The 26,752-nt window shown below is 40.9% G+C and overlaps 1 protein-coding gene across 6 annotated transcripts in view; it reads left to right on the top strand.

Moving 5' to 3' along the window:
• The window catches only part of AFG1L (AFG1 like ATPase), a 220,742-nt gene extending 195,231 nt beyond the window's left edge, over nt 1–25,511 (top strand). For 4 of the 6 annotated variants that reach the window (XR_014312179.1, XM_082732073.1, XM_082732072.1 and 1 more), the window contains 4 exons: nt 18,870–19,010; nt 22,300–22,413; nt 24,364–24,488; nt 25,116–25,511. Coding sequence is in view for 4 of the 6 variants with exons in the window: in XM_082732073.1 (XP_082588199.1) it covers nt 18,870–19,010; nt 22,300–22,413; nt 24,364–24,488; nt 25,116–25,152 (417 nt within the window). In the remaining 2 variants the exon portion in view is untranslated. Of the gene's footprint in view, nt 1–18,869; nt 19,011–22,299; nt 22,414–24,363 lie in introns of all 6 variants that reach the window. The other 2 variants (XR_014312180.1, XM_082732074.1) reach the window with 1 other exon arrangement.
• Nucleotides 25,512–26,752: the final 1,241 nt, after the last annotated feature.

Genomic DNA, 26,752 nt, shown 5'->3' with positions numbered 1-26,752 from the left:
GGTGGCTCAGTTGGTTAAGCATCTGTATTTCTTTTTTTTTAAGATTTTATTTATTTATTTATGCATGAGAGAGAGAGGAAGAGTCAGAGGGAGAAGCAGACTCCCTGCTGAGCAGGGATCCCAATGAGGGACTCCATCCCAGGACCTGGGATCATGACCCAAGCCAAAGGCACACACTTAACCGACTGAGCCACCCAGATGTCCTAGGCATCTGTCTTCAGCTCAGGTCATGGTCCCAGGATCAAGCCCCACATCAGGCTCCCTGCTCTATAGGAAGTCTGCTTCTCCTTCTGCTCCCTACCCAGCTTGTGCTCTCTCTCTGTCTGTCTCTCAAATAGATAAATAAAATCTTTGAAGAAAATTTCTTTTAAAAAATCATACAATTTCTGTGTATTTTAGGATCAAATATTACTTGGCTCTTTTATCTTTTATTGTTAATCAAGAAATATATGTTGTGTAAGATTCCCCTTTTCCCCAAGATTGTTACATTGATTCAGTGGCTAGCAACTATTTCTTAAGTGCTTCCATATTGGTATGCCACTATGTTTTGAGGAATATAAAAGAAGTATGAGAAGTTTCTTTCAAAAAGTTTATAATTTAGTAAAGAAATAACATGAAGAAATACCAGACAATGTTGTAGAGTGGAAAGAGGTCCACATGAATCAAGAAATAGGAATTCCAATCAGCTGAGTGGCCTTGGACGGATTACTTAAGCTCTCTGGGTCCAAGTACCTCATCTGGGTCCAAATACCTCATTTGAGCTATAACAGTCTATTTTGAGGAGTTGTGTTCGTTAGAACATATAATGAGTACATCAGGAGTGAAAAGTAAGGATTGGGAAGACTGAAGAGACATGAGATTTAAGGAGGAAATTGATCTTGACCTTGATAGGTGAGTAGAATTTAGATGAGCAGAGTGAAGATATTTCAACCATGATCTGAAGCCAAGCACTGAATATTCCAGGAGAAACAGAAGATACTTGCCTACTGAGAGCAGAGTACCTGTTAGAAAAGGGAAATAAGAATGAAAATCACAGACAGATCCTCTATAAAAACCAGGCAGAGAAGTTTAGACTTCTTACCATGATCCACAGAAAGTCATATTAGTTTGAACAGGACCATGGTACATAAAGTAATAGGATGATGAATGGGGCAGTATACTCTAGGAAAGTTTGTAATTTCCACTGCCATGTTCCAGTGGGTCAGCAAATAGTATCTCCTCTTGGGAATGCCCTCCTTTCAAAAAGAAAAACTTGGTTAAATAAACCAACATGCTTGATAATTATTTGTTACCTTTTATGCAAGGTAACAGAGAGAGCCCTTCCCTTTTTATATTTTATGGTCCTTCTTTCTAGTCATTCAACAGATATTTACTAAGTACTTAATGGAAGGCTGGTATCATTCTACATGCACAGGGGGTACCAAGATGACTCTGACATTGGAACATTTCATGGCGTCATTTATTTCCCTAATTCTGTTTTTGTGGCTTCTAAGTTGTTTGTTCCAAGCTTCCTCCTGATCCTTTTTCTCTATCTGTTTGTCCTCCAGATCACTAATTCTATCTTCTGCCTCAGTTACCCTGGATTTTAGATAATTTAGATTAGATTGGAACTCATTGAGAACATTGTGAACTTCATCCCTGGTGGCTTTCACTTCTGCCCTAATCAATACCATTTTGTCATCAAAGGCTTTCTCCAACCTAGCTATTGCCTGGATAATTGTTAGCCTGAATTCCCTTTCCGACATACTGTCTATGTCCGTATCCAAGAGCTCTGATGCAGACGGCCCAGTCTCTGAATTTTTCTTCTGTTGGGCATTCCTTCTCCTTGTCATTTTGGTGAGAGATGTTGAACAGATGTGTAGCTGAATGTATCGACCATGGTGCAGGCAAGGTGCACCCTGGAACCCTTCTTCCCACTGGCGTTTTCTGCCCCCATAGAGATCCAGACGTGTATAATTCTAATCTCAGGCTGATTTCATGGGTGATTAGAGTTCTTTGGTAGGTAATCAGCGCACTTTAGGGGACAGGTTGAAATGGCGCCTCCTCCTACTCCTCCGCCATCTTGTCTTCCCCTGATCTTCATGAGGGGGTACCAAGATGGATAAGAATTAGTTTCTACACTCATAAGGTCTTCATTTAGAAGAGAAAATACCATCAGCATATAGATCACTAGAATGTAAGGTAGATTATAATTAGTATTACAAAATCAGTATAAGCAGAATGCTTTGGGTAATTAAAGAGGAACTTAGGCCTTAAAGGCTGGAAGGTTGAAGATTTTGCTGGTGGGGGAGAGTGTCAGGGTGGCTGTTTGGTTGTTCCTAAGAATAGGGGATCGTGAGGGCAACCTTTGATCTTTTCCTCCTTTGAGGTTTTTTGTTTTTATGAAAAAACACAGGAGTAGGAAATTACATAGTATATTTAGAGAATTGAAGACTCAGGAGGTTTCTAATTCCATTAATGATAGAGTAGCATCTATTTGACCAACCCACTTTTACTTATTATTATTATTTTTAAGTAGCCTCCACACCCAAAAGGGAGCCCAATGTGGGGCTTGAACTCATGACCCTGAGATCAAGACCTGAGCTGAGATCAAGAGTTGGATGCTTAACTGGCTGAGCCACTGAGGTGTATCCAACCCATCTTTAGATCATAACTGTAACTCTGGGCAAAATCTAAGAAATAACTCTGGAAGGCACTGTTGAGCAACCAAAAGCAGGGGAAAAGTGGAGCACAGGCCACACTGGAAGAAAGAATTGATGCTGGTGAATTTCTTTAGTTTTTTGCCAGAGGATAGATCATAGTTGTTCTCATATGGAACATCTAAAACTTAGTAGAAACCTGTGATATTCCTGGCCTGAGGAATGAGGAGAAAGTGACTATAGCAGCTGGAAAATAAGAAAATAAAAAGGAGAGAACCATGAAGGAAGAGCCCAAAACTCTTCACAGAGACTATCCAAATCATGGGCTGACCTGTGAACTACACATGTGCAACTAAGACTAAGAATACTGAAGAGTTTACAGTCTCTGCCTGTCACAGAGGAGACAGAGTTTGGAGTTTGAGATCAGCCAAGTTAATTACCTGCTAAAATAGGAACAGAAAAATCAATATGTTTTGGTGGAATAATATAAAAGAATTCCAAGTCTCCAAGAATATAACATTCACAATATCTAGAATATAATCAAATTGCTAGATATATGCAGACATGGGAAAATCTGATCCACTTTTTTTTTAATTTTTTATTTTTTATAAACATATATTTTTATCCACTTTTAAAAGAGAAATGAATAACAGAAACTGACCTTAGATGATACAGCTGATGGAATTAGAGGCAAGTATTTCAAAATAATTTTTATAGCTATACTCAAGGATATAAAGGAAAATATGCTGATAATGAATAAACAAATAGGAGGTGTTAGCAGAGAAATTAAAACCATAAAAAGAACCAAATGGAAATTCTAAAACTAAAAGTTGAGAATTCTAGACCTAAAAATTTTGAAGTTTATTTTATGTACTTAATACCAAAGTACAGAAAACAGGAGAGTCAGTGAACTTCAATATAGATCAATAGAAATCATGCAACAATCTGAAAAACGGAGGAAAAAAAAAATAAAGCAAAGCCTCATGGCATAAGAAACCATATCAGAAATCAAACTGTATCATTGGAGCCCTAGAAGGAAAAGAGAAAATGGGATAGAAAATATTTTTGGAGAAATAATGGCTGAAGTTTTTCCAAATCTAAGATAAGATATAAATATACAGATCCCTGAAGCTCAACCAACCCCTAAAGATAGAAAGAAAATCACTATGTACATCATAGTCATTCTGTTGAAAACCAAAGATGCAGCCATGGGAACAATAGTATGATTAAAGGCTGGTAATGAACACCTGAAAAGAGTGCAATATCATCGTTAAACTCCTCAAAGGAAAAAACACCCAGCAACCCAGAATTCTTTTTCCAATTCTTTTTTAAGTGTCATGGGTAGAATTTAGATCATATGTAGGAGAGTGGTATGCACTCAGGATAGATGGATTGAAGTCAGTACAAAGTGGCTTGCATATTAGGTGATAAATAGAGTTTCAATTAGAAACTTCATCAGCCTAAAACAAACATCATTATTTTTTAACAGATCTATGTTGGATAATCTGGCAGAGCTGTGTAAGATTGGCATTGCTACCATGGATGGGTGTTTTGTGTACACTAGATAAAGTCCCCAAGATGGGCATGGAGCTAAGTGATCACATCATGCCTTTGTGTGGCCCTTCCTCTAGAAGGATGTTGCCCTCTCACCAGGGTCCATGGTTTGGCAAACAGAGACAGAATCTCTGTCCCAATTGCCCCATAAAACAGATATACATGGTATATTGGAAAGAACAAGGTGAACATGAGGGAAATCTGTAAGATTGGGGGTAGAGAGTTCTCAGGGCCAAGGATGAGCCACCTAGGGCTCTAACGTTTTCAGTTTGGATGAACAGAGGATGGCAGGACCCTTAACAGATACCTGAGGTCGGAGAAGGGGACTTAAAAATAACTGGGAATCTAAGACTGAAGATCCAGATCTGGAAGTCATTTATAGAGATGTATTAGTTTGAAGTTGAAAGGAGTCAATGAAATCACCTGAACTAATGCTGAAAATGGAAGAGATGAGCAGTGTGGATGGGATTGGAAATTTTTTTTTTAAAGATTTTATTTATTTATTTATTTATTTGACAGACGGAGATCACAAGTAGGTAGACAGGCAGGCGGGGGTTGGGGGGAAGCAGGCTCCCTGCTGAGCAGAGAGCCCGATGCAGGACTTGATCCCAGGACTCTGGGACCATGACCTGAGCCAAAGGCAGAGGCTTTCACCCACTGAGCCACCCAGGTGCCCCAGGGATTGGAAAATCTTATTGTGGGATTTAGTGGAAGGAAACAGAGTCAGGATCCTAGTACAGCTGAATCAAAGTTACATTAGAAACAGCTAAAATTTCCCACCATTTTCTTGAAGAATTTTTAAAAAGATTTTATTTATTTATTTGAGAGAAAGAGAGAGACAGCATGCGCAAGTAGGGAGGAGAGGGAAAAGCAGGCTCCACAATGAGCAGGGAGCCCAATGCGGGGCTCGATCCCACAACCCTAAGATTATGACCTGACCCAAAGGCAGATGCTTAACCAACTGAGCCACCCAGGTACCTCCTTGAATTTTTTAAAATGGAAGTAATTTACTAGATTGGTAGCATCTTAGGACTTGGAGATTATTTTGTAGACCTGTGTAATAGGCCTCTGCTCTTAATAACTTAATGTAATATTTTCCAGCTTTGATGTACATGGAAAAACCATAAAATATAAATTATTCACATTTACATGGAGATAAAAAATTATCCTGCATACCTTTTCCCTGGGTTATTGAGAAATAATTGATATATGTCACCATTTTAAGGTTGAAGATGTACAGTATGATGGTTTGATTTACACAGATTGTGAAATGATTACCACCGTAGGTTTAGTGAACACCGATTGTCTCGCATAGATAAAAAAGAAGAGTATTTGTCTCATAACTGAAAATTCGTACCTTCTGACCACCTTCCTCCATTTTCTCTCCTCCCAGCTCCCCACCTCTGGTAACCACAAATCTGTTCTTTTATTCTGTGAGTTTGGTATTGTTTGTTTTTTAGATTCCACATAAAAGTGAGTTTAAGTTAGTTAACGAACAAACTTAAAAGAGGTATTGCTGTTTAATATCTGAAGTTCTTACATTTTTATGTCCCTTTACTTCCTATTTAAAAGCAGACTAAAAACAAAATAAGCTTTAAAAAGAAATAGAAAAAGAGGGTTGCCTAGGTGGCTCAATCAGTTAAGCATCCAACTCCTGATTTTGGCTCCAGTCATGATCTCAGGGTTATGAGATCAAATCTGGTGTCGAGCTCCATGCTGGGCATGGAGCCTGCTTAAGATTGTCTCTCTCCCTCACCCTCTCCCTCTGCCTCTTCTCCCCTCTAAAAAAAGAAAGAAAGAAAGAAAAGAAAAGAAAAGAAAAGAAAAGAAATAGAATAATGCAGGCATATATTTATTTATACCTTGGTTCCAAAAAGTATTACAGATACACATATATACTCACAAATAGAATTATGTAGATATTTTGAAAGGAGGACAAAGAAAAAATAGAGAATAAGTTGAAAGAAAAAGTTAGTATATATTAATATATGTCATAAACTCCTACAGGGGTTCTCAAATTGAGCAGTTAATATCAGCTCTCAGCCTTCTCTCAGTCAAATAGGGAGAAAGATGTTCATTAAGTTCAAAGAAAGAGAATCAGTTAGAAGTAAGGTTCTTTCTGAAATTTGGACTTGCATGTAGAGACTTCTGAAAGATGCCAGCAGAACAGTTTTCTCAGCATTATCCCTGCTGCCAATACAGGTGTGTGTGGCACAGATTCTCATAATCAACCTGGGGTGCATAATGAAAAAGCACTTTTCAATGAAACTAGTGCTTTAGAGGTTAAAAAAGCGCTTCCTGAGTAAGCTTTTCTATTTATTATCAGGCTTGATCCAGAGGTCATTTAGAGGCTGGATAAATGCTTATAGAGATTGGATAGACTCATGTTCAAGCCTCTCACGAATGTTGTATAAAACTTTGGGCAGCAGATAATTCAAGGTTGTCTTTTTGGTAAGAAGGTGTAGTGAAAAATTCTCTTGGTCTACTCAGTTTGAAGGATTTGGGTCTTTGTGTATCCAGAAGCACAGAGAAGCGTTCAGCCTTCCTCTGATTAACTTTTTAATATCTTTAGAATATGTATTAGCATTTTTCACCAAGTATGCCCATGATTTGGAGGAAGAATAATTCTTTATAGCTATTTTGTTCCCAACTCTGATTAGGCTTTTTCAATATCCAAATCTAAGAGGATTGGGGAGACCCAATGAACTCTCTCGAGGAAAAGCAAAACAAAACCAAAATCTCTGCATTTCTGCATTTCTAAGACTTTAACATGTTCAGAAGTGATCATCCTCAAGTTTAAATTAAGTTACTTGATATTCCAAAGTCTCATCTTGCTTTATAGTGTGGTGTTACTTTTTATGCCTCTTCACTTTGATTTCCAAAAGAAGTTTGCGTGGATCGACCTTTTTTTTTCAAAGGCACGAGTAGGACCAGTAGCGAGGGTGTAGAACCTCCTTTGGGAGTAATCTTTCACGTTTCTCCTTGATCTCAAAACCAGGCAAATTTAGAACACTGTTACCTCCAACAGAGATGTAGCAAATGCTGCCCTCTACCGAGGGGATGCTCGGGATGGCTTGATGATGGTAGTCTTCCGCTACTGATTTCAGTGAATTTGGTAGAATCGTGTTTTTACTAATTACTTCGCCATTACTGTGTACATTCTTATTAAAATCATTATATTCAAAAATAGACAACAGGATGGAAACGTATTTCAGCTTTGGCCACATACATTTATTTCCTTCTGTAGTCTGTACAGATATTATAATGTCTGAGGCATTAATAATAATGTTTAAATTTTAAATTTCCATTTTATACTAGCTAATAAAATATTTTTTTGCCAGTGGGAAATTAGAAGGCGGTTGTTACAGCATTGTTTTCATAAATGAGTTTGTAAAATAATTCTAGTAATAGTTGGACTATTTTTCTTCCCCAGCAATATTTTTTTCAGTGTCTGCTAGATTGCTAATATCTAGATTAGTCCTTTCAAAGAACTAGCTGTTTGTGCAGCTGAAATAACTTCTCTCTCATTCTGTATGACTTGAAAGGGTTAATTATATATGGTTAATTATCAGTAGAGGATCACATTAAATTCCTTCTAACCAAAAACTCCTTTAAAAAAACTAACCAGTGAAATAGTTATAACATACTCACACACATTTGTGTATGGAATGTTTTTGAAAAGCCCCGTGCTATCTGTGTTCCTAGAGATGAAGAATTTGGGTTCTTTTCTTATGCTAAATGATCCATGTAACACATTGCTCAACTAACTTGTTTTGTCCCCATTTTTCTAGGCCTTGGCTTCCCTAGGGCTGGCTTGAAGCTAAACAAATTTTAGAAGCCACAAGAAATAAAACCCTTTAATCCAAAGTGTGCCCATGGCTTCTTATAAAATCTAGAGCTTAAGGTCACCGGTGGGCTAAGTTGGTGGAGCACGTGACTCTTGATCTTGGGGTTATGAGTTCGAGCCTCATGTAAGATCTTGGGGTTGTGAGATTACTAAGAAAAATAAAACTTTTTGAAAAGATCTTGAGCATAAACCTCTTGTTATCTTAATTCAGAGATCTTAGATACTAGTAGGAGAGAACTAGTAAGAGAGTCTAGCCAGGTTGAATAATCTTATGGGGAAGCCATGTTCTAGGATGAGGATAGCCAAGGTCCATGAGGGAGGCTCTGAGGTCATTTCCCTCAGCCTTAAAAACCAAAGAAGCAGGCCTGCTCCTCATAGACTGGAGGCTGCTTTCTCACTATCCCTCACACTATAGTTAAACTGAAAACAAACTGAATAAAATACTTGGGTAAGACTTTCTAATTCCAGAAGCATTTAGGGTTTTTCTGAGGGGAGGGATCTAAGGCACACTAATTTATTTACTGTTGTTCATTCCTTTGGCATGGTTGATCCCAGTCTATCCCACTTCCCCAAGAAGCAACTCTTGAGTCCCCTCAAATTTTCCATGTCTGTTAAACAATTGAAGACTCCATCCTAGTCAGATGCCAGCTCCAAGTTATAGTCTGGTTTACTCAGTCCCAGTGGTTAGAATGGTCCACGTGAGTAATTCCTGCCATCTCCTGGAGATGCTATTGTAGTTTTTATGTTATTTCCTTGGAGCTGTATTGGCGCTTACATTCAGTGACGCTTCTTAGTAATAATGATGAATTGAACGATTTCCTACTTCTTCACGTTCTTCTAACGGTGTGTTTTTAACTTAATCTCCACACTTTACATTTTGGCTTTCTGTGCTATAGACAGTACATCAGATGTCTTTGTGCCAGTTGTTGGAGTTTGTTTTTCCCAAATGAACTGGAAATATTTCTAGGGATAAACCAGCTCATTTGTTCTGATATATAGCAGGCGTTTAATAGATCTGATTTGATGTGGTGTGTGTTTTAAGAAAGTTGTCAGTTTTGGAATCTCCAGAATTGGATAACTCCAGAATTTAGAGATTTATTACATATACAAAGCTAGTCAAGCCAGGGTGAGGAAAGAGTGAAGTTGCCTCTGGTTTGCCACATTGATTTGTTGTTGTTGTTTAATCATTGTTTCTACAAATTCTGTTAAAAATGCAACACTCCTCCCATCCCCACAAAGAGTACTATATTTGGCCATCAAGGTGACTGGAGTTTAGTAAAGATCTGGTAGTTTTGGGTAGAACTAGCCTTCTACCATTGAGACTCGGTTAAGTTAAGCAGTAAAACTTTGCCTCAGCCCACGAGAGAACACCTTCTAGAGTAGAATGTGTGTAATAAATGATAGTAATTTCTGGAATGGTGAACTATTTCCCGGTTGGATGTTACAGACTTCATAGTAATGAGATTTCTCATAGTGAGGGGCCGTATTATGAATCTTGGGAAATTCTGTACTCTACAAATACACACATTTCACTGCGTTGTTTTTCCAATTATTATCTTTATTGATTTGATGCACCTAGTTGTTTTAACAAATTCATACGATATTCTTAGTTTGTTTTGAAAAGAACGCCTTCACCCTAATTCCATTAAAGTGCTTTTTTTTTTCCTATTAAAAAGTACTTCTCTTTAAGATACGACGTATTGTCATGTCTGTGTACACAAAGCAAGATGCCACACATACTTGTTTAATGAGGAGTTATCAGGGTGACACTATGAGGAATTTATAAAGCGGAGTCTATAAAGGGTAACCCTGAGGACAATATCATCTAGACAGCGCTTGAAATAATAATCATCCTACTTGAGCTGAAATAATGGTGGCAGAACAAGCATTAGCCGGGCAGAGAAAAAAGAAACTCGAGCTGACAGCTCATTCGTGTGTGCTGGAGTGGATCAACCGCTCCTTGCAGGGCAGAAGGCAGCCCGACGGTGAGGCTTGTGCATTTCACACTGGTGTGGCTTTGAGAAAATCCCCACTCCCGGTGCCAGGGTCAAACCTCAGCGGACAGCTGTGCTGGTTCTCATGCAGGAGAAAGAAGACAGCAGGCAAGCTCTTTATTCCTCAAAGTTTGTTAGAGGAACTGTGCTACGTGTAATCCAGCTGTATACTCCCGGTAATTAAGGAAAACAAACGCTCTTTGGAAACTCATTATAGATTTAAAGTTCTTTAAGTTTTCATCAGGTTTCCCCAGAAACAAAGAGCTGGAAACAATAGTCGAGAATGCACAAAGCATCAAATAAGTGGGTTTTAATTGTTTCTGTTTAGAAAATTATTCAGATAACCAGCCACATCAAAGACTATTAAACTTTTTAATCGCTCAGGTAGAAAGACGGAGAATGTCATCATTATCTATCATAAGAAGAATCTGCATTAGATAACGCTACTTGAATTTTGAGCTAGAATTACGTACTCAAGGATGCTACCAACTGAAGTGGCATCCGTACTCGAAAATAGTCACATGCATTAATTATTCATCGGACACAATGCAGGAATTTACAATACTAATTATGGTTTCGGAAGGTGTCTGGTGCTCTGGTTTACTTACAGAAGAGGATCAACTAATGCAAATGAAAGTATAAAGACTTACAACTGCTGTAGATACCCTGTGAGTGCAATTCGGTGGTATGTTAGGTCGAAAGAGTAGAGAAACGGGTCTTTGTGTTTTGCCAAGTTCTTGTAAGATTTAGTACAAACCTTGTGTTTTTTAAGCAGTCAGGCGTTAGCATTGATTCTGAAGAAGAGATTGTACTACTGTGTTCGCTTATTCACTAGTCTTGTATCGGGCAAGATTCTGGTCCCCCTTCGGCTAGGTGCTACGGACACTCAGGTGAACGAGAGAGTACTGACCCTTCCAGGACTGCCCGTCTTGGACAGTGGAGTAAGTGACAGTGGCAAGGGCAACTTGGAATAGATTTGGAGCTCCTCAAGCTCTTCAGTATATGCATGTACGGTGACTGTTGTCACTCTTCCTTCTTAGGGGAGATGGAGGGGACCAGAGAGCTGAAAAACAAAAACGAAGAGTATACTTTGGACTCAGTAAAGATCTTTGACATTGTCTTGCCACATCATTCTGTTTTTACTCTTTTGTCATAATAGATTTTGTTTCTCTCCCTTTTGAAAAATACAGAAAAATCTAAAAAACAAAGATGATAAAATATAAAATACAGTCCTCTAAGTCTATCACTCAGACCACTTAGAGATAACGATTGTTAGCATTTTTACATATTTACTTGGCCCTTTTCCTACGTATCTATTTAGAGCAAAATAGCTACCTTATTATGAATATAATTTTGAATTGTGCTTTTTTCACTTTTATCGTAAGCATGTTTCCATGTCATAAAATGTTTCAGAAACATTGTTCTATATTGGTAATATATTCCATTATATCAGTGTGCCATAATTTATTGAGTCATTCCTCTGGTGTTATATTTTAAAGTTGATTCGGTTCGCATAGTTATAAATAATCCTGTCTATTGCTTTTGGTTGAATTTCTGATCGTTAACTACAGATTGATTTCTAGGAACATAACAGCTGGGCCAAGGTTATGACTTCTTCAGGGCTCTTCATACAATCCAACAAATTTATTTTGGAGCAGCTAAACTGATTTACTTTTTTAGCAGCAGTGGGTGTCCCATTATCTATTTGCCAGCATCAGGTAGTAGTGACTTATTTTTCTTTGCAAAACTGCTATATGAAGAATGACACATCATTCTTGTTTTGTCTTTCTCTGGGTGCCAGGGAGATTGACTATATTTTTTCATTTGTGTATTGTGTTGCAAAACAGCAGAAGCAGGCAAAGCTGCTTGAGACCTACGCTCAGAACTGGAAAATTGTGACTTCTGCCTCATTCTGTTGACCGTGATGAATTACAAGTCCAGCCCAGACTGAAGAGCTAGGGAGATGTCATGCCTTAATGGGAGAGATGGAAAGTCACAACCCAAAGAGTGTAGACAAAGAGGCAAGAACAATTGGAGCCATTATTATAATCAGACTACCGCACATAGGCATTCTTCATTTTTCCAAAAATATTTTAAATAGGTTTAAAATTATCATAATTTTTTAGAGAATTTTTAACTTAATGCACTTGAATGCCCCCACACACATTTAAATACTGAATACTGGGGAAAGGGGGATCCATAGTTTTGTGGCAACATACCATTTGGGTGGCACATAGGGCTAGATAAGATAATTTTTGAGCACCTATGTGTTTTGATGAAAACATTGACTAAATTTCTATGATATAATCAGAAGAAAAATAAACTTACAAAGATACATTAAATATAGCAAATCTCGAATTTGAACAAAACTTTTAAATAAAATCTCTTCAAATTTAATGAGAAAAGTTGGCTCCGTGAACATAACTTTTTAAAAATCAGCTTTGATTTGAAGTGGCTAAGTGCAGTTCCTGATTAATAATTTTTAATGATAATAAAGTTTTTAAAATTTAAATTCAGTTAGCCAACATACAGTACATCATTAGCTTCAGATGTAGAGTTCAGCCATTCACCAGTTGCGTATAACACTGAGTGCTCATCACATCATGTGCCCTCCTCCTTAATGCCCATCACCAAGGACCCCGTCCCCTCTCCACCTCCCCTCCAACAACCCTCAGTTTGTTTCCTGTGGTTAAGAGCCTCTCATGGTTTGTCTCCCTCTCTGATTTCTTCCCATTCAGTTTCCCCTCTCTTCCCCTGTGATCCTCTGTGCTGTTTCTTATATTCCACATCTAAGGAGTAAAACCATATAATTTTCCTTCTCTGACTTAGTTCACTCAGCATAATACCTTCAGTTCCATTCATGTTGATGTAAATAGTAAAATTTCATCCTTTCTGATGGCTGAATAATATTCCATTGTGTGTGTATGTGTGTATGTATACATATATACATATGTGTGCATGCATATATATATATATATATATATATATGCATATCACATCTTCTTTATTCCTTCCTCTGTCAGTGGACATCTGGACTCTTAGTTTGGCTATTGTGGACTTTGCTGCTGTAAACACTGGGCCGCTGGTGCCCCTTCAGAACACTACATTTGTGTCTTTGGGAGAAATACCTAGTAGTGCAATTGTTGGGTCGTAGGGTAGCTCTATTTTTAACTTCTCAAGGAATCTCTATTCTGTTGTCCAGAGTGGCTGCACCAGCTTGCATTCCCACCAATAGTGTAGGAGGGCTCCCCTTTCTCCGCATCCTTGCTAACACCTGTCATTTCCTGACTTATTAATTTTAGCCATTCTGACTGGTGTGAGGTGGTATCTCATTGCAGTTTGGGTTTGTATTTCCCTGATGCCAGGAGATGTGAAGCATTTTTTCTTGTGTCTGTTGGACATTTGTATGTCTCCTTTGGAGAATTGTCTGTTCATTGCTTCTGCCCATTTCTTGACTGGATTATTTGGGTTTGGGGTGTTGAGTTTGATAAATTCTTTATAGATCTTTATCAATATGTCCTTTGCAAACATCTTCTCCCATTCTGTTGGTTCTCTTTAGTTATGTTGACTGTTTCCTTTGCTGTGCAAAAGCTTGTTATCTTGATGAAGTCCCAATAGTTCATTTTGCTTTTGGTTCCCTTGCCTTTGGAGACATGTCTAGCAAGAAGTTGCTGCCACTGAAAGGAACAGGATAATAAAAATTTTTAAGTATGATCTGAAGAAAACTTGAAGAGAAATTTTTGATAGTTACCATCTTGTGTGAACAAGAATCAAGCTTGCATGGAGAAAATCTGCTCAAGTTAAGACATGATATAAATGGGAGTGTATCAGTCTGGGTTGTGACATGGATTTTAACATCACTGAGCCTTTGATCTGGGGAACTCCGGTGTTTGACTGCAAGAGCTAAACGTGAGCTACTGGGGGGTGCTGCCTTTCACCACCTCCCCACTCTCTCTCTCACTACCCTACCATGAAGAAGCATCAATTGAGCCTACTGTATAACCGAAATCAAATTGTACCCCAAGTATGAAATCCTTTATGCTTTTGTCAGACTATAAAGGAGAAAATACATGTTCAGCCCTATGTTTTATTTTCTTTTTTAAATGTCCCTGAGGGGTGCCAAAAGCCACCCAGGGGCATTTAAAGGGGTTGAGGGCTCTGCCTTCGGCTTGGGTCGTGGTCCCAGGGTCCTGGGATAGAGCCCTGCATTGGGCTCCCTGCTCAGCAGGGAGCCTGCCTCCCCCTTTCTGTCTGCCTGCCTCTCTGCCTACTTGTGGACTCTGTCTGTCAAATAAATAGGTAAAATCTTTTAGAAAAAGAAAAAAAATGTCCCTGAAAAAGAAAAAAAATAAATGTCCCTGAAAAAACTCTACTTCTTCAGATTAAGAAAACCTGGGGGGAAAATGTCCATGACAAAACTCATGTTATGATCTCACACGTGCAAGATAAATGATAAGATACCCATTATAGAAATGACCCCCCCAAAAAAGTGTTATGTTTTTGCTGTTTGAAAGTAATACAAGTTCATGGGGCAGGGATGGGGGTGGCGGAGATCAAAACAGTGTAAGAAAAAAACAAAATTCATCTTTTATTCCATCAGCCAAAGATAACTGCTGTTCATGTTTTGGTTTATATTTTCCTAGACTTTTCCTACGTACATACTAGGATATACAACTAGGAGTTTGGGCCAATGAAGAAAGAGTGGGATTTTTTTTTTTTTTTTTTGTAGGTGGTTCAGTTGTTTTGGAGGCAAATTAGTATAAAAGAAGAAATAAGCATGCTCCTTGGGCTTTGTTGGGTTTTAGGCACCATTCATTCATTCATCCATTCAGTGAATATGAAGCCCTTCCAATGTGCCATTTGCTGGGGTAGGGGTTGTTCATTCTTTGGGTCTGGAGCCTTCCCCGACTGGTGGTATTACCAAAGAAGTGGGGGGGGAGAGGGCCTGAGATAGATGCTGTTTTTGTCATCTATAAATGACTTCATGGAGAGCTAAGGCACCTGGCTGACAGATATCTTGGTGGACCAGAGACAGCAGAAAGGACCAGAGGAAGCAGCTTTTACCTGCTGAGTACAAAAGCAGAAGCAGATGGAATTAGCCGAGTTGTTCACTTGTTTAGGCTGCGTGACCTCATCAGCTCAGAACTAGGTTATTTGATTAGTTAATAAAGGATATAGCTACTATATATTAAGTATCAGTCTGATGTATGCCAAATAGGTATTCTGCATATATTGTTTCATTTGCTTTTCACCAGAACTCCGTAAATAGCATTTATTGAGCACTTATTGTGCGACGGCCACTATTAAAAGATTTTACATGCGAGATCAGGACAAACCTGAGAATTGTCCTGCCATGATCCCCCATTTACAGATGAGGAAATGGAGGTTCAGAGGGATTGCTCAAGGTCACAGGACTGGAAGGGGCAGACCAATGATTCCAAAGAGTCTTAACATAGTTTTTGCCCACAGTAGTTTGACTTATTTATGTAATGAAAAATAGCATTTCTGACTAATAAAGAAAACTCCCAATCTCACACCAAAATCAATCCTGAAAGTTTGTTGAAGACACTCTTTTAGATACCTTCTAAAAGCTTTGTGTTTTAAATTAATATTAATCTTATTGGAGCTGATTTCCTTGGGGAAAAGATGTCTTTCTTCAATTAATATATTTTATTCTTCCCATTTTCTTTTTAAAGATTTAGTTATTCCAGGGGGCATGGGGCAGAGGGAGAGTCTTAAACAAACTCTTTGCTGAGCACAGAGGCCCAGGAGGGGCTCGATCTCACGACCTTGAGATCATGACTGAGCAAAACCAAGAGTTAGATGCTTAACTGAGTGTGCCACCCAGGCAACCCCATTCTTCTTATGTTTTTTATTTTTATTCGTTTGTTTATTTATTTATTTTGAAAGATTTTATTTATTTGTATGACAGACGGAGATCACAAGCAGCAGAGAGGCAGGCAGAGAGAGAGGAGGGGAAGCAGGCTCCCTACTAGGCAGAGAGCCGAATGCGGGGCTCAATCCCAGGACCCTGGGATCATGACCTGAGCCAAAAGCAGAGGCTTTAACCCACTGAGCCACCCAGGCCCCCCTCTTCTTATGTTTTTAAAGAAAAAAGTAATATTGTTAGCCTTTTGTGGCCTAAATTGGGATTTCTTTGGTAACAAATAACATTTCTTAGTGTTAATGATCTTTTTTTTCTGTTGTGGTGGTAAAATAATACATAATGTAAAATTTGCCATTTTAACCATTTTTAAGGGTACAATTCGGTGGCATTAAGTACATTCCCATTGTTGTGCAACCGTCACCACTGTCCATTTCTAGAACTCTCTTCATCCCAAAGTGAAACTCGGGATCCACTGAAAACAGTTACCCCTCATTGCCCCCATCACCACTGTTTTTAAAGGAGATAGAAAACTACATAAAGCTTAATTTTCTTTACGTGAATGAGCACATAATTGTTTTAGGGATGTGAGCGAAGGGGACATTTGCTAATGTAACGGCAAATGCAGAACCTTCTGACAAAGGTATATAATTTGTTAAAAGAGCTGAGTGGGCAGAATCCTGATTTCCAGTTGCCCTAGGCACTTCAGGGCTCTCCTGATGATGATTTTCCTTGGGCATGTAGTTATCCTGATAGAAATCACATCCGTGCATAAAGAACGAGTTTAATTATACATAACTATAGACCTGAGATGAGCAGTTACTTTTTGTACATATACTTTCTGATTTACGAAAGATGAGACACTAAATCCTGACTGATCTAAAAAAAAGTGGTGCGTGTCACCCTCAGAGCCTGCGTGTCACCCTCAGAGCCTGCGTGTCTTGTTGTAGGAGTTTTGTTGTTTCCCCATAGAGGCCGTACGTGACCTTCCCCCCCGCTGTAGGGAATTGTCTTCTTTATGTGGGATCCCACAGTCTCCAGTGGTCCCTGCTGTGACCCTGAGGTCTGGCAGATGCACAAAGACTGATTTAGGGTTTTGGACGGGGTCGGTGGTGGAACATAACTAACCGGTCCTATTGAGAACGTCCTCAACTTGTCATTATTGAGCCTAATCGTTTGGGCTCAAACTAATCGAAATAAAAAGCAGCCAAAGTGATCTGAGTGCTAACGTGTGCCCTAGGCACTGTGCTAAAGGCTTTACACGTATTCTTTCGTGGAATCCTCACAATCCTGTGAGCGAGGAAATCAAACTCCCATTTTATAGATAGGAGGCTAAAGGAAGAGAAAGGTGATGTGACTTGCCAAAGGTATACCAGACTGAGGATTCACTACTGGTCCATAACAGGCTTAACAGCAGGGTTGTCTCCTAAGAGAGCCCAGGTTAAACAGACAAACCCAAAACCCCACACCCCAGTTCCTGTATGGCCCAGTGAGTAGGGGAGTCTCAGGTAAGGCCAGCCTGGAGGGAAATGGGAAATGGTTGGAGGTAAAATGCAGGTAAAGGCTGCCCAGCCAGGGGAGGGACATGGGAAAGCAAGGGTCCCCTCTTCTGGCGCCATTTGTTACCTAGTTGGTGAGAGAGATGGGAGGAAGGGACCTCTCGAAACAGGTTTCCAAAGGAGCTGGGTCATTCTTTGTGCTCTCTCCTGATTGTTTCCTGCCCCTTTGCCCAGGGTCTCTTAATTGCTGCAGCCTTCTTAGAGCTGCTCTCCCTCGAGGAAACCACTTCCCCAGAGTTTCCCTCTGATTTACTCTGGCCTCTGCACACCTCCACGAGAGGTCTCTTTTCCTGAGTGTGACTTGTTTCCGCTACTTGTTAGGAGAGTGTAGGCTTCAGTGGTTGGACTCTGCAGCGGGGATGGTGGTCTCCCCTCCTCACAAATCCCTAATTCTCCCAAGAACATAGCCAAATCTGCATTTCTGGAAGAAGTTTTGATGCACATGACTCCCACAGGGAGGGAGACATTTCTGGACAGGGAGCAGTATTGACGGATTCTGTCAGAAATTGAGGGGGCTCAGCCGTCTGTGTCCCAGGGATGGGTCCTGGTGATCCAGGAGCTTCTAGGAGTACCTCAAAGTAGCTCCTGGCCCACTCAGGCCCCAGTCTCATCCACGCTGTAGCAAGGGCCAGAAACACTCATCCATGTGCAACTTAAAAAGAGAGGTAATGCTTGCTGGGAATGTTCCTAACCCCAAAGGATATTTGCTGATAGTTTTCATAAATCTCATGAGTTAAAGTCGTGTTTTGGGAATAAGTGCCTTATATCGTAGGTGGTGCCTTTGTGGATAATTTTGTGAGTCTTGAGTGTTGTACCCTCCTCACAGTAAGAGGGAGCAGTCTGCACCAAATTGTGCTCCAGACCTCTGTCTGCCTTTGGTCATTAACCTGTCGGGTATTTCCTACAGAAGTTAGCTACATTCACAACACTGCACCTGAACAACTCTATTTCAAATTAAATGAGAAAGATTTTCTGATGATTTCACACTGAAACATAGTCTTTATTTCAAAATGGCGACAGAAGAGTTGGCACACCATGATAAGATGGCCCACTTAACAGCAGCGACAGCTTGCAGTGGAGTCATAGGAAGGATTTGATGGGGCGTGTTTACAGTTAAGTCATAGAAATTAAAAAACAGAAGGCTGGGGTGGCTCAAGATACTCTTTCACTCCCCACCACACTCTTGTCTTCTCTCTTGCCCCTTTTCTATGTCACTGTTACAATGACAGTAGATACCCTCCTAAGCCCACAGTGAAAACACTGCTGCGTTTGGTCAAGTCACACCAAAGCTGCCACCTAATCACACCATGACCAGAAAAAGAGGTGTTTTCAAATTCTGGGCCACTGGAATTGGCTTCGGTTTTCTAGTCTTCATTTTCATTTTAATTACAGCCACTTGGAGCCAGTGACTATCTGGAACTGTCGAAGAATTTCGATACAGTATTCTTACGAAACATTCCCCAATTTACGCTGGCCAAGAGGACACAGGCTCGAAGATTCATCACTCTCATTGATAACTTCTATGATTTCAAGGTAAGGATGTAGTGCATTTTTCTCAAGACTAAACAAGTCCAATGGCCTGGACTGGAATCCTGGTTTATTCTCTGTGCCTCAGTGCCCTCATCTACAAATTGGGGGATATTAGTATTTCCTTCTGAGAATTGTGGAGGGCAAGATAAGCTAATCCATGAAAAACACTCAGAACAACACTTAGCACAAGCTGAAGGCTGTTTACATAGTATCAGTGACAGCAGTAAAAATAGTGGGATTGTCAGTCAGGCTTCCATAAGAAGACACTGTGATGTTAACGATGCCATCATAGACATCGAACGAAGAATGTGCACGCTTGGTGTTGTACAACAAAATGCCTTACCTAGATCGAGTGCTCAGTCAGTTCACAAGTTGCATGAATAAATGACTGGACTGAAAAAATAATGAATGAACAAATGAATGAATGATGCGGGACCCTCCTCACTATTGGAGCTCTCTCTCCCTGTGACCCAGAAATCCTCGCAACTAGCCTTGCATCATCTTTTTGTTTGTTTAAGCCATGAGCCCGTGTCCATTCATCAGATGTAGTATAGCCTACTGATTAAAGAATTGGCTTTAAGCTAGGCTGTCCGCCTTAAGGACCACCTTAATCTCTTGAGCTGCAGTTGCCTTCTGTAGAAGAAAAGGGGTATAATAGTACTTATTCCATATGGTGGTTGTAAAGATTAAATGACCACGTAAGGCACGTTCAGTGAAGGTGAGCCCCTATTAATAGTCTATATCTGTGGGGCACCTGGGTGGCTCAGTCAATTGAGGACTCAATTCTTGGTTTCAGTTCAGGTCATAATCTTGGGGTCAAGAGATCGAGAACCCTCGTCGGACACCATGCTCAACAGGGAGTCTGCTTGAGATCCTCCCTCTCTCTCTACGCCTCCCTGCAGTGCTCACACTCTCTCTCTCTCATAAATAAATAGATCTTTTTAAAAATACATCTATAGGGTGCCTGGCTGGCTCAGTTGTTAAGCATCAGCCTTCGGCTCAGGTCATGATCCCAGGGTCCTGGGATTGAGACCCACATCCCGCTCCCTGCTCAGTGGGAAGCCTGCTTCTCCCTTTTCCACTCCTTCTGATTGCATTCCCTCTCTCACTGTCTCCTCGGTGTCAAATAATTATATATATATATAATTTTACCATATATATATATGGTAAAAGCACAAGTATGACTTCAAAATAGAGTTAAATATCCATAGAGTTAAATATATTACTAGTAGATACAATATTTCTCCTTAGTGTACAGAAATAGATAGAGCAGTGATTCTAAAATTGAAGGGATTTTGAGGGGAGGAGAAAAGTACCAGGATCCACTGGGAGGAAGAGATGAAATTTTAATGTTTCTTTTATTCATTCATTCAACAACCTTTCTCTTGTCAAGTGCAGTGCTAAGTATTAGAAGTTCAACAACAGGCAAAGCCAGATCTCACGCCTGCCTTCATAGAACTTACAGTCTAGTGTCAGAGAAGCATTCATCAAATATCCACAGAACTAAATGTGAAGTCATCCCTGAGGTCTAGTCTCTTGGAAGGATCGAGAGAGGAGTATGGTGCCGTGAGGTCTGGGGGAGAGTAGACTGATCTCTGGGGGGCTGGGGATGGACCTGGGGAAATCCTGCTGAGGATGACCTAGTCCAGAGTCCCCCGGGCTACTTAAGATCCACGTTCCAGAGCCTACTCCACGCCCAGTCCAGTAAATGAACCCTGATCCTAGGGGATGGACCTGAAAACCTGCATGTTCGCAAGCTCTTCAACTGCTTCTTACAAACGCTGAGAAGTGATGCCTAAACTCCAAGGCATGGTGGCGGGGTGGGTGGGGGCTTTGTAGCAAAGGCCCTGTGGCAGGCCTGAGCATGGAGGGCACCTACCTTGGCTCAGGTACAGTGCTGAGAGGAGTCTGCCACAATGAGGGACATCCAGATGGGCCATACACACACTCCCAGAGGGCTGGCGTACATGGGCTCAGGGAGGCAGGAGAGGCAGGAAGCTGAGAACACCAGAACTCGGGGTTCAGGTCCTGTCACTGACCAGACCCCACTCTGAAATAACCATGTGGGGTCCAGAATGAAAGGAGTGAGCCTGGAGGTGGCCGTCTGTTTTTAGGGGGCTAATGCTTCAAGAAAAAGTGGTTAGAGGGGGTTATTAGTATGTGGTTCTTAGACTAGGAGGATTGATAAAACTCTCATCTACATGTCAGCTAGGAATACCTTAAAGACAACATATGGTCCCCAGCCCTCTGTCCCATCCCCTCATCCTGTTTCACACCCTCCGTTTCACTTCTTAGTTAATGGGAAGGAAGAGTTCTATGCAGTGTGGCAGAGAGCCAGAACTGCTGTCCTCTAACATTTGCTTTAACTACATCACACATTTAGAGTTTATGTTCTTTGTTTAAAGAATAGTTGCAGTGATCTTATTTCAGAAATTGGGAGCATCAAATAGGCATTAGTCTGGAATGTATTCATGGAAATTTGTGAAATCGGGATAGTCATATCTAAATAATGAAAATAGGGTCATTTGTGGTCAAAAGTAATGTCTAAGAGAGGGTAGAAGACCATCCAGATACGGAATTTTAAGGTCTTGGCATCGTTCTTTAAATAATGATGTCTAAAGGGTACGTGTCAATCCTGAAAACAAATTCAGAACTAATTAAACAATAAGAAGAGTATGTTTGTATTTAAACTGGTGGACGTAAAATTTATAAAGATAGAAAAGCTGTTTCCAATATATGGTCACATGTGCACAATCACTCAAACACTGTGTAATCAAGAAATATTCACGTCAAGCTTAGTCTTTTTGAAGAATGTCTTGGTAGGATGCTGATACAAATGTGGGTTCTAGACAGTCAGGGTCTAATGAGAGTAGTGATGCATTGAACTCACCACTCACCTGTGCACAAGATGGTAACCTCTTTGCAGTACACAGAAGGTTCTCCCCGCACACACAGGCCCCAGACAGCCGGTTGTAAATGGCCGCCCCAGGGCGTAATGGAAAGCCCACTGGACTTCCAACTGGGAGACCTGAGCTGGCACCATGAGCTGAGAGAGACCTCTCCAGGCCTCAAGTCACCTAATAAAACCATTTGCTCCCTACTCTATAGGTTGTCACAAGCTGTGTGGAAATCTTTTGAAAAGCACTCTGCAGTTTAAAAATATCCCATTAAAGAGACACAAACTTAACACCCTATGATGGTAAACAAATTTTATTTTGTGAGGGATTTTTTTTCTTGCCTTCAACGTGTGAAATGTAAGGAGCGCCAACCTTCTGGCCTCTTCCTCTTCCAGGTGCGCGTCATCTGCTCCGCAGCGACCCCTATAGGAAGCTTGTTTTTGCATCAACATCAGGACGGCCAGTTGGAGCAAAGCAGAGTACTGATGGATGATTTGGGGCTGAGCCAGGTAGGCAACATCACATGATCTCTTTTTATTATAAAGCAGCCTCATTGGTTGTTTTGTGTTTTTTTTTTTTTTTTAACGTGGCTACATTTTGAAGAAGGAACACAGTATATATTTAACCATTGATTTGCTGCTTCCTCCTAAAGCCAATAGAGCAGACTTCTTCTCAGTATCACTAAATATAAAGCATATAGTCTTAGGGTAGAAGGGATCTTCATGCTCCGTATTTGCATGTAACGAAAACACAGCCCAAAGAGGAGGACCGGTGGGCCTGTGCTCACACCGGTGACTAATGGCAGGTCAGAGCCGGACACGAGGGCACCCGTGTCTGGTTCTGGGCTCATTCTGCTACACTACGTGGCTTTTCCAAATACTCTTAGTGTCTACTGGATTTGTAGAGCGCGAGATAGATACAGTGTCCAAGCATGAGGGCTGGCTACTCCAGGACCGTGAAGTGCCTAGCAAGGCCTTTGGCTTACAGAGAAATCCATTATTCATCTGCCAGCCCCATTCTGTAAACATTTCAGGGACACGCTGTGGAGAACGAGCCAGTGCTGGCCTGTTTCTTCTGGAGCTTGCGGTCTGGTGTTTTGCCCCAGGCCAAGTGGAAGTGATTTTACACTTCCTCCTTCTGTCTGAATATTACAGGGTATATTTCTCAACAGTTGAAATATTGGTCAAAATTTTAAAGCTGTCCACAAAATTTACCTCCAGAATGAGGGGAGCCCCATTCTTCCAACCCCAGAGGTGAAAGGCCATTTGGAATAAAGAAACGGCTCCTTATTGACCTGAGGAGAAGTTACGTATGCTTAGGGGTCTGGGGGAAATGAGGCCTATAACTCATTTAAAAAGTGAACTTTCCAAATAAGACTACTTAAACCTATGTGTAGAAATAAAGAGTTGCTTATAAACCCATATGCTGGTGGTTTCTCTAAGAGCAATACATCCATCCAAGTAATGTCTTTTACTGTTTGAAAAGATATACTCAAGGGGCCTTATCTTTTCCTTTTCTGAAGTTCCTTAAATCATTGGTTCTTCAAGTTTTCTCCCTAGGATCAGGGTTCAGAAAGAGGGCCAAGCAAGCTCTGCGTGCAGGGCTAACATTACACGAGGAACTGAGGGCTCGTGGCCACAGGGTTCTGGGGCTTTGTGGTGGGTGAGCCCAGAAGGCATGGACTAAGGAGTCCAGAAGTTTCCTGAGGAAGCAAGCTAGCAAACTGCTAAGGGAAGAGACACAGTTGCTCCTTCTCATGTACCGGCCACCAGCCCACGCTGGTATCACCAGACTGTTTGCTGGCCTCACAGAGGGATTCCCAAACTTAACCCTAGTTAAGTATCTCCAGACAGCTCTGCCTTCCCAAAGTGGACTCTTGGGCTGGATCTCCAGGCCCATAGACCTCTCTGCCTGCCAGTGCAGAAAAGGCTCTGCGAAGGCTTGGCCTCAGGGCCTCTTGCCGGGAATGTGGCCCAGCCCATGGTGCTCTGCGGGAGGCTGCCAGGTGTTACTTATTTATGGTGTCCATTTTTGGAGAAAGAATTCTTTTTCTGTCTGACATTGTCCTTCCTTTAGGTCTTGCAGGAGATTTTCATCCTGCAAAATCTTTCTTCACGCAGAAATCTTCGTATTTGGATTTTGGGGCAATGTTTCAGCATCAATTATTCTTCTCATGTTTTCCCTATTGTTTTCTCCCCGGTAATATGTTCTGTCTATTGGTTATTGGTTTAAAGTAGTTGATTCTCTAGTCTAATTTAAGAGATTGTATGTGACAATACAGAACCTTTTAATAATCCCAACCTAAAAAGGTAAACCTAAAATGTTGTTTTAAGCCTGTACTTAGTTCTGTAAATTTTTATTTGTGGTAGTTTTAATTGGTGCTGGGTTTGTTTGTTTTTTATTTTGTTTTTTGTTTGTTTGTTTCTTTTGTTGTTGTTGTTTTGTGTTTTGGTAACCAGGACTCAGCAGAAGGACTCTCTATGTTTACTGGAGAAGAGGAAGTCTTTGCATTTCAGCGCACGCTTTCCCGACTCACCGAAATGCAGACGGAGCAGTACTGGAATGAAGGGGACAGAAGCAAGAAGTAACCATCGCTTTTGCGTGAATAAAACTCGGGACAAATGATTACGGCAGGGAGAACTCTTTTTTATGGGACTTGAAGGAATCGTTCTTCACATCATTAATTATGTACTGTGTCCTCTGGACCATTTTTTAATCTCAAATTGCTATCAAAGACGGAGTGGATTAGTTAAGTTAAAGCCCCACATTGTTATGGGTTTACTTTTTGCCTGTTTATTTGGCTTTATTTCTGCACTACAAAATTAAAACCATCACTCCTGAAGATTAATGTAGGACCAGATATCTTGGCTTCATATTAAGCCACCTGAACACACACACACACACACATACACACACACCATATGCACACATGCACAGGCACAATGAAATGCAGTGTCATTCTAGACATCTCCAAGCTTTGGCTACCTGGAGCTGCATGTGACAAACACGCCTTTTAATGAGAGGGGGAGAAAAACCCTACACTTCAGTACACAGCAGAGAAACTTTCTGATTCCATTATAAACTCTAGAGAACCACATTTTAGAATATGGGCTTATACATGTGATTTGGGGGCTCTCTAAATTATACAAAATCTGCTAGGCCTTCAGGTTTTCTCACAACCGAGAGTACACTTTTTCACTCTGCTTGGCAGGCAGGAGTGGATCTTATGTGGACACAGAATTGCCTGAAAAAATTGAGAATGATGTCACCATAGAATAAGGAGCGAGGGTGTCACATTCTAACCGGCAGGCAGAGCCCACAATCCTGACCACCGGCAGGAGGACAGATACCAGGAAAAGGGGCCAGTGAAAGCGAGTCAGGAGGAGACAGAGACCTGGACATGCCAACAGCAGAGCGGACTCGCATTCAGCTGAGCCAGCAGGACCCTGGGAGGCGCAAGGCTGCTTCCCACCACCTGGACGCATTTGCCCTGGTTGTGGAACCCCACCCCACCCCTCGCTTCTGCTTCTGCGGTGAGATGGGTTTCGTGGTAAATAGGGAAGAGCACTTGATGAACCTCCTTAAATAAAATCCGACTTGTCCTTCACTGAGGTCGTTCCTTGATTCATTCAGGCACCAGCTGACTTGGCTAACTCTTTCCACAGAAGGGATCTTAATTGAGGCTGTTGGGAGAGTCCGAATCCCTCTTCAAGGAAAAAAAGGAAAAACGTGACATCTTTTACATGTTGTAAAAATCAGGGGTGTTTTTAGGGGCAGGCACAATTCTAAAAAAATGGTTACCGTTGTCAACATAAGTAAGCTCTTTGAATCTATTTCATTTGTAAGTGAGCGATCTATGCACGTGAGTCTATTTTGTACGTTAACCGAAGTCAGGCAGCTAGATGGATAGGGCACCCGTGTAGAGAAAAGTTTAAATCATGGCTTCTGAAAATTAAATGTGGGTTTAAAAACGATGAAGTTTTCTAAAATTGAAGTATAGTTGACACAATATTTAGTTTCAAGTGTACAGTGTGATTCAACAGGTCTATCTATACATTGTGCTGTGTTTGCCACAGGTCTAGCTGCCATCCGTCCCCACACAACACAAAGTACCATCAACAGTAGCCCCTGTGCTGGGCCTTTTTTTGTTTTTTTAAAGATTTTATTTATTTGAGAGAGAGCATGAGTTGGTGGGGGGAGTTGGGGTGGTGGGATGGGGGGTGAAGCAGATGGAGAGGGAGAGAGAGGCAGACTCTCCGTTGAGCAGGGAGCCCGATGTAGGGCTGGATCCCAGGACGCTGGGAGCATGACCTGAGCTGAAGGCAGATGGTTAACCTACTGAGCCACCCAGGCGCCCCTATGCTTAGCCTTTTAATCCATAACTGGAAGCTGTGTCTCCCACTCCCCTTTACCCATTTTGCCCATCCTCTTTCCCCTCTGGCAGCCATCAGTTCTCTATATTTATGGATTTGCTTCTGCTTTTTGTTTTGTTTTTGATTCCACATGTAAGTGAAATCACACGGGTTTTGTCTTTCTGTCTGACTTATTTCACTAGCATATCTTCCAGGTTCACCCGTCTTGTCGCACACAGCGAGATCTCATCCCCTTTTATAGATAAGTATAAAAATATCTTTATTGAAGTGAAACAAAAAAGAGTTCAAAAGAGCCACACTTATTGCCAGACATTGACATGATCTCAGATAAAAAGATTTATCCTTGAGAGTTATATAATTGTCCCTGTTTATAGATAAGGAACCAAGACTTGGAAAAGTTAAGTAGCTAGACCTGAGATTCACAGCTATAAAACTCAGGGACTGTACCATACTACTACCCCTATGGAAAGGAGAT

Source organism: Mustela nivalis (genome assembly GCF_964662115.1).
Source record: "Mustela nivalis genome assembly, chromosome: 5".
NCBI lineage: Eukaryota > Metazoa > Chordata > Mammalia > Carnivora > Mustelidae > Mustela > Mustela nivalis.
This window is presented reverse-complemented; position numbering and strand designations above follow the sequence as displayed.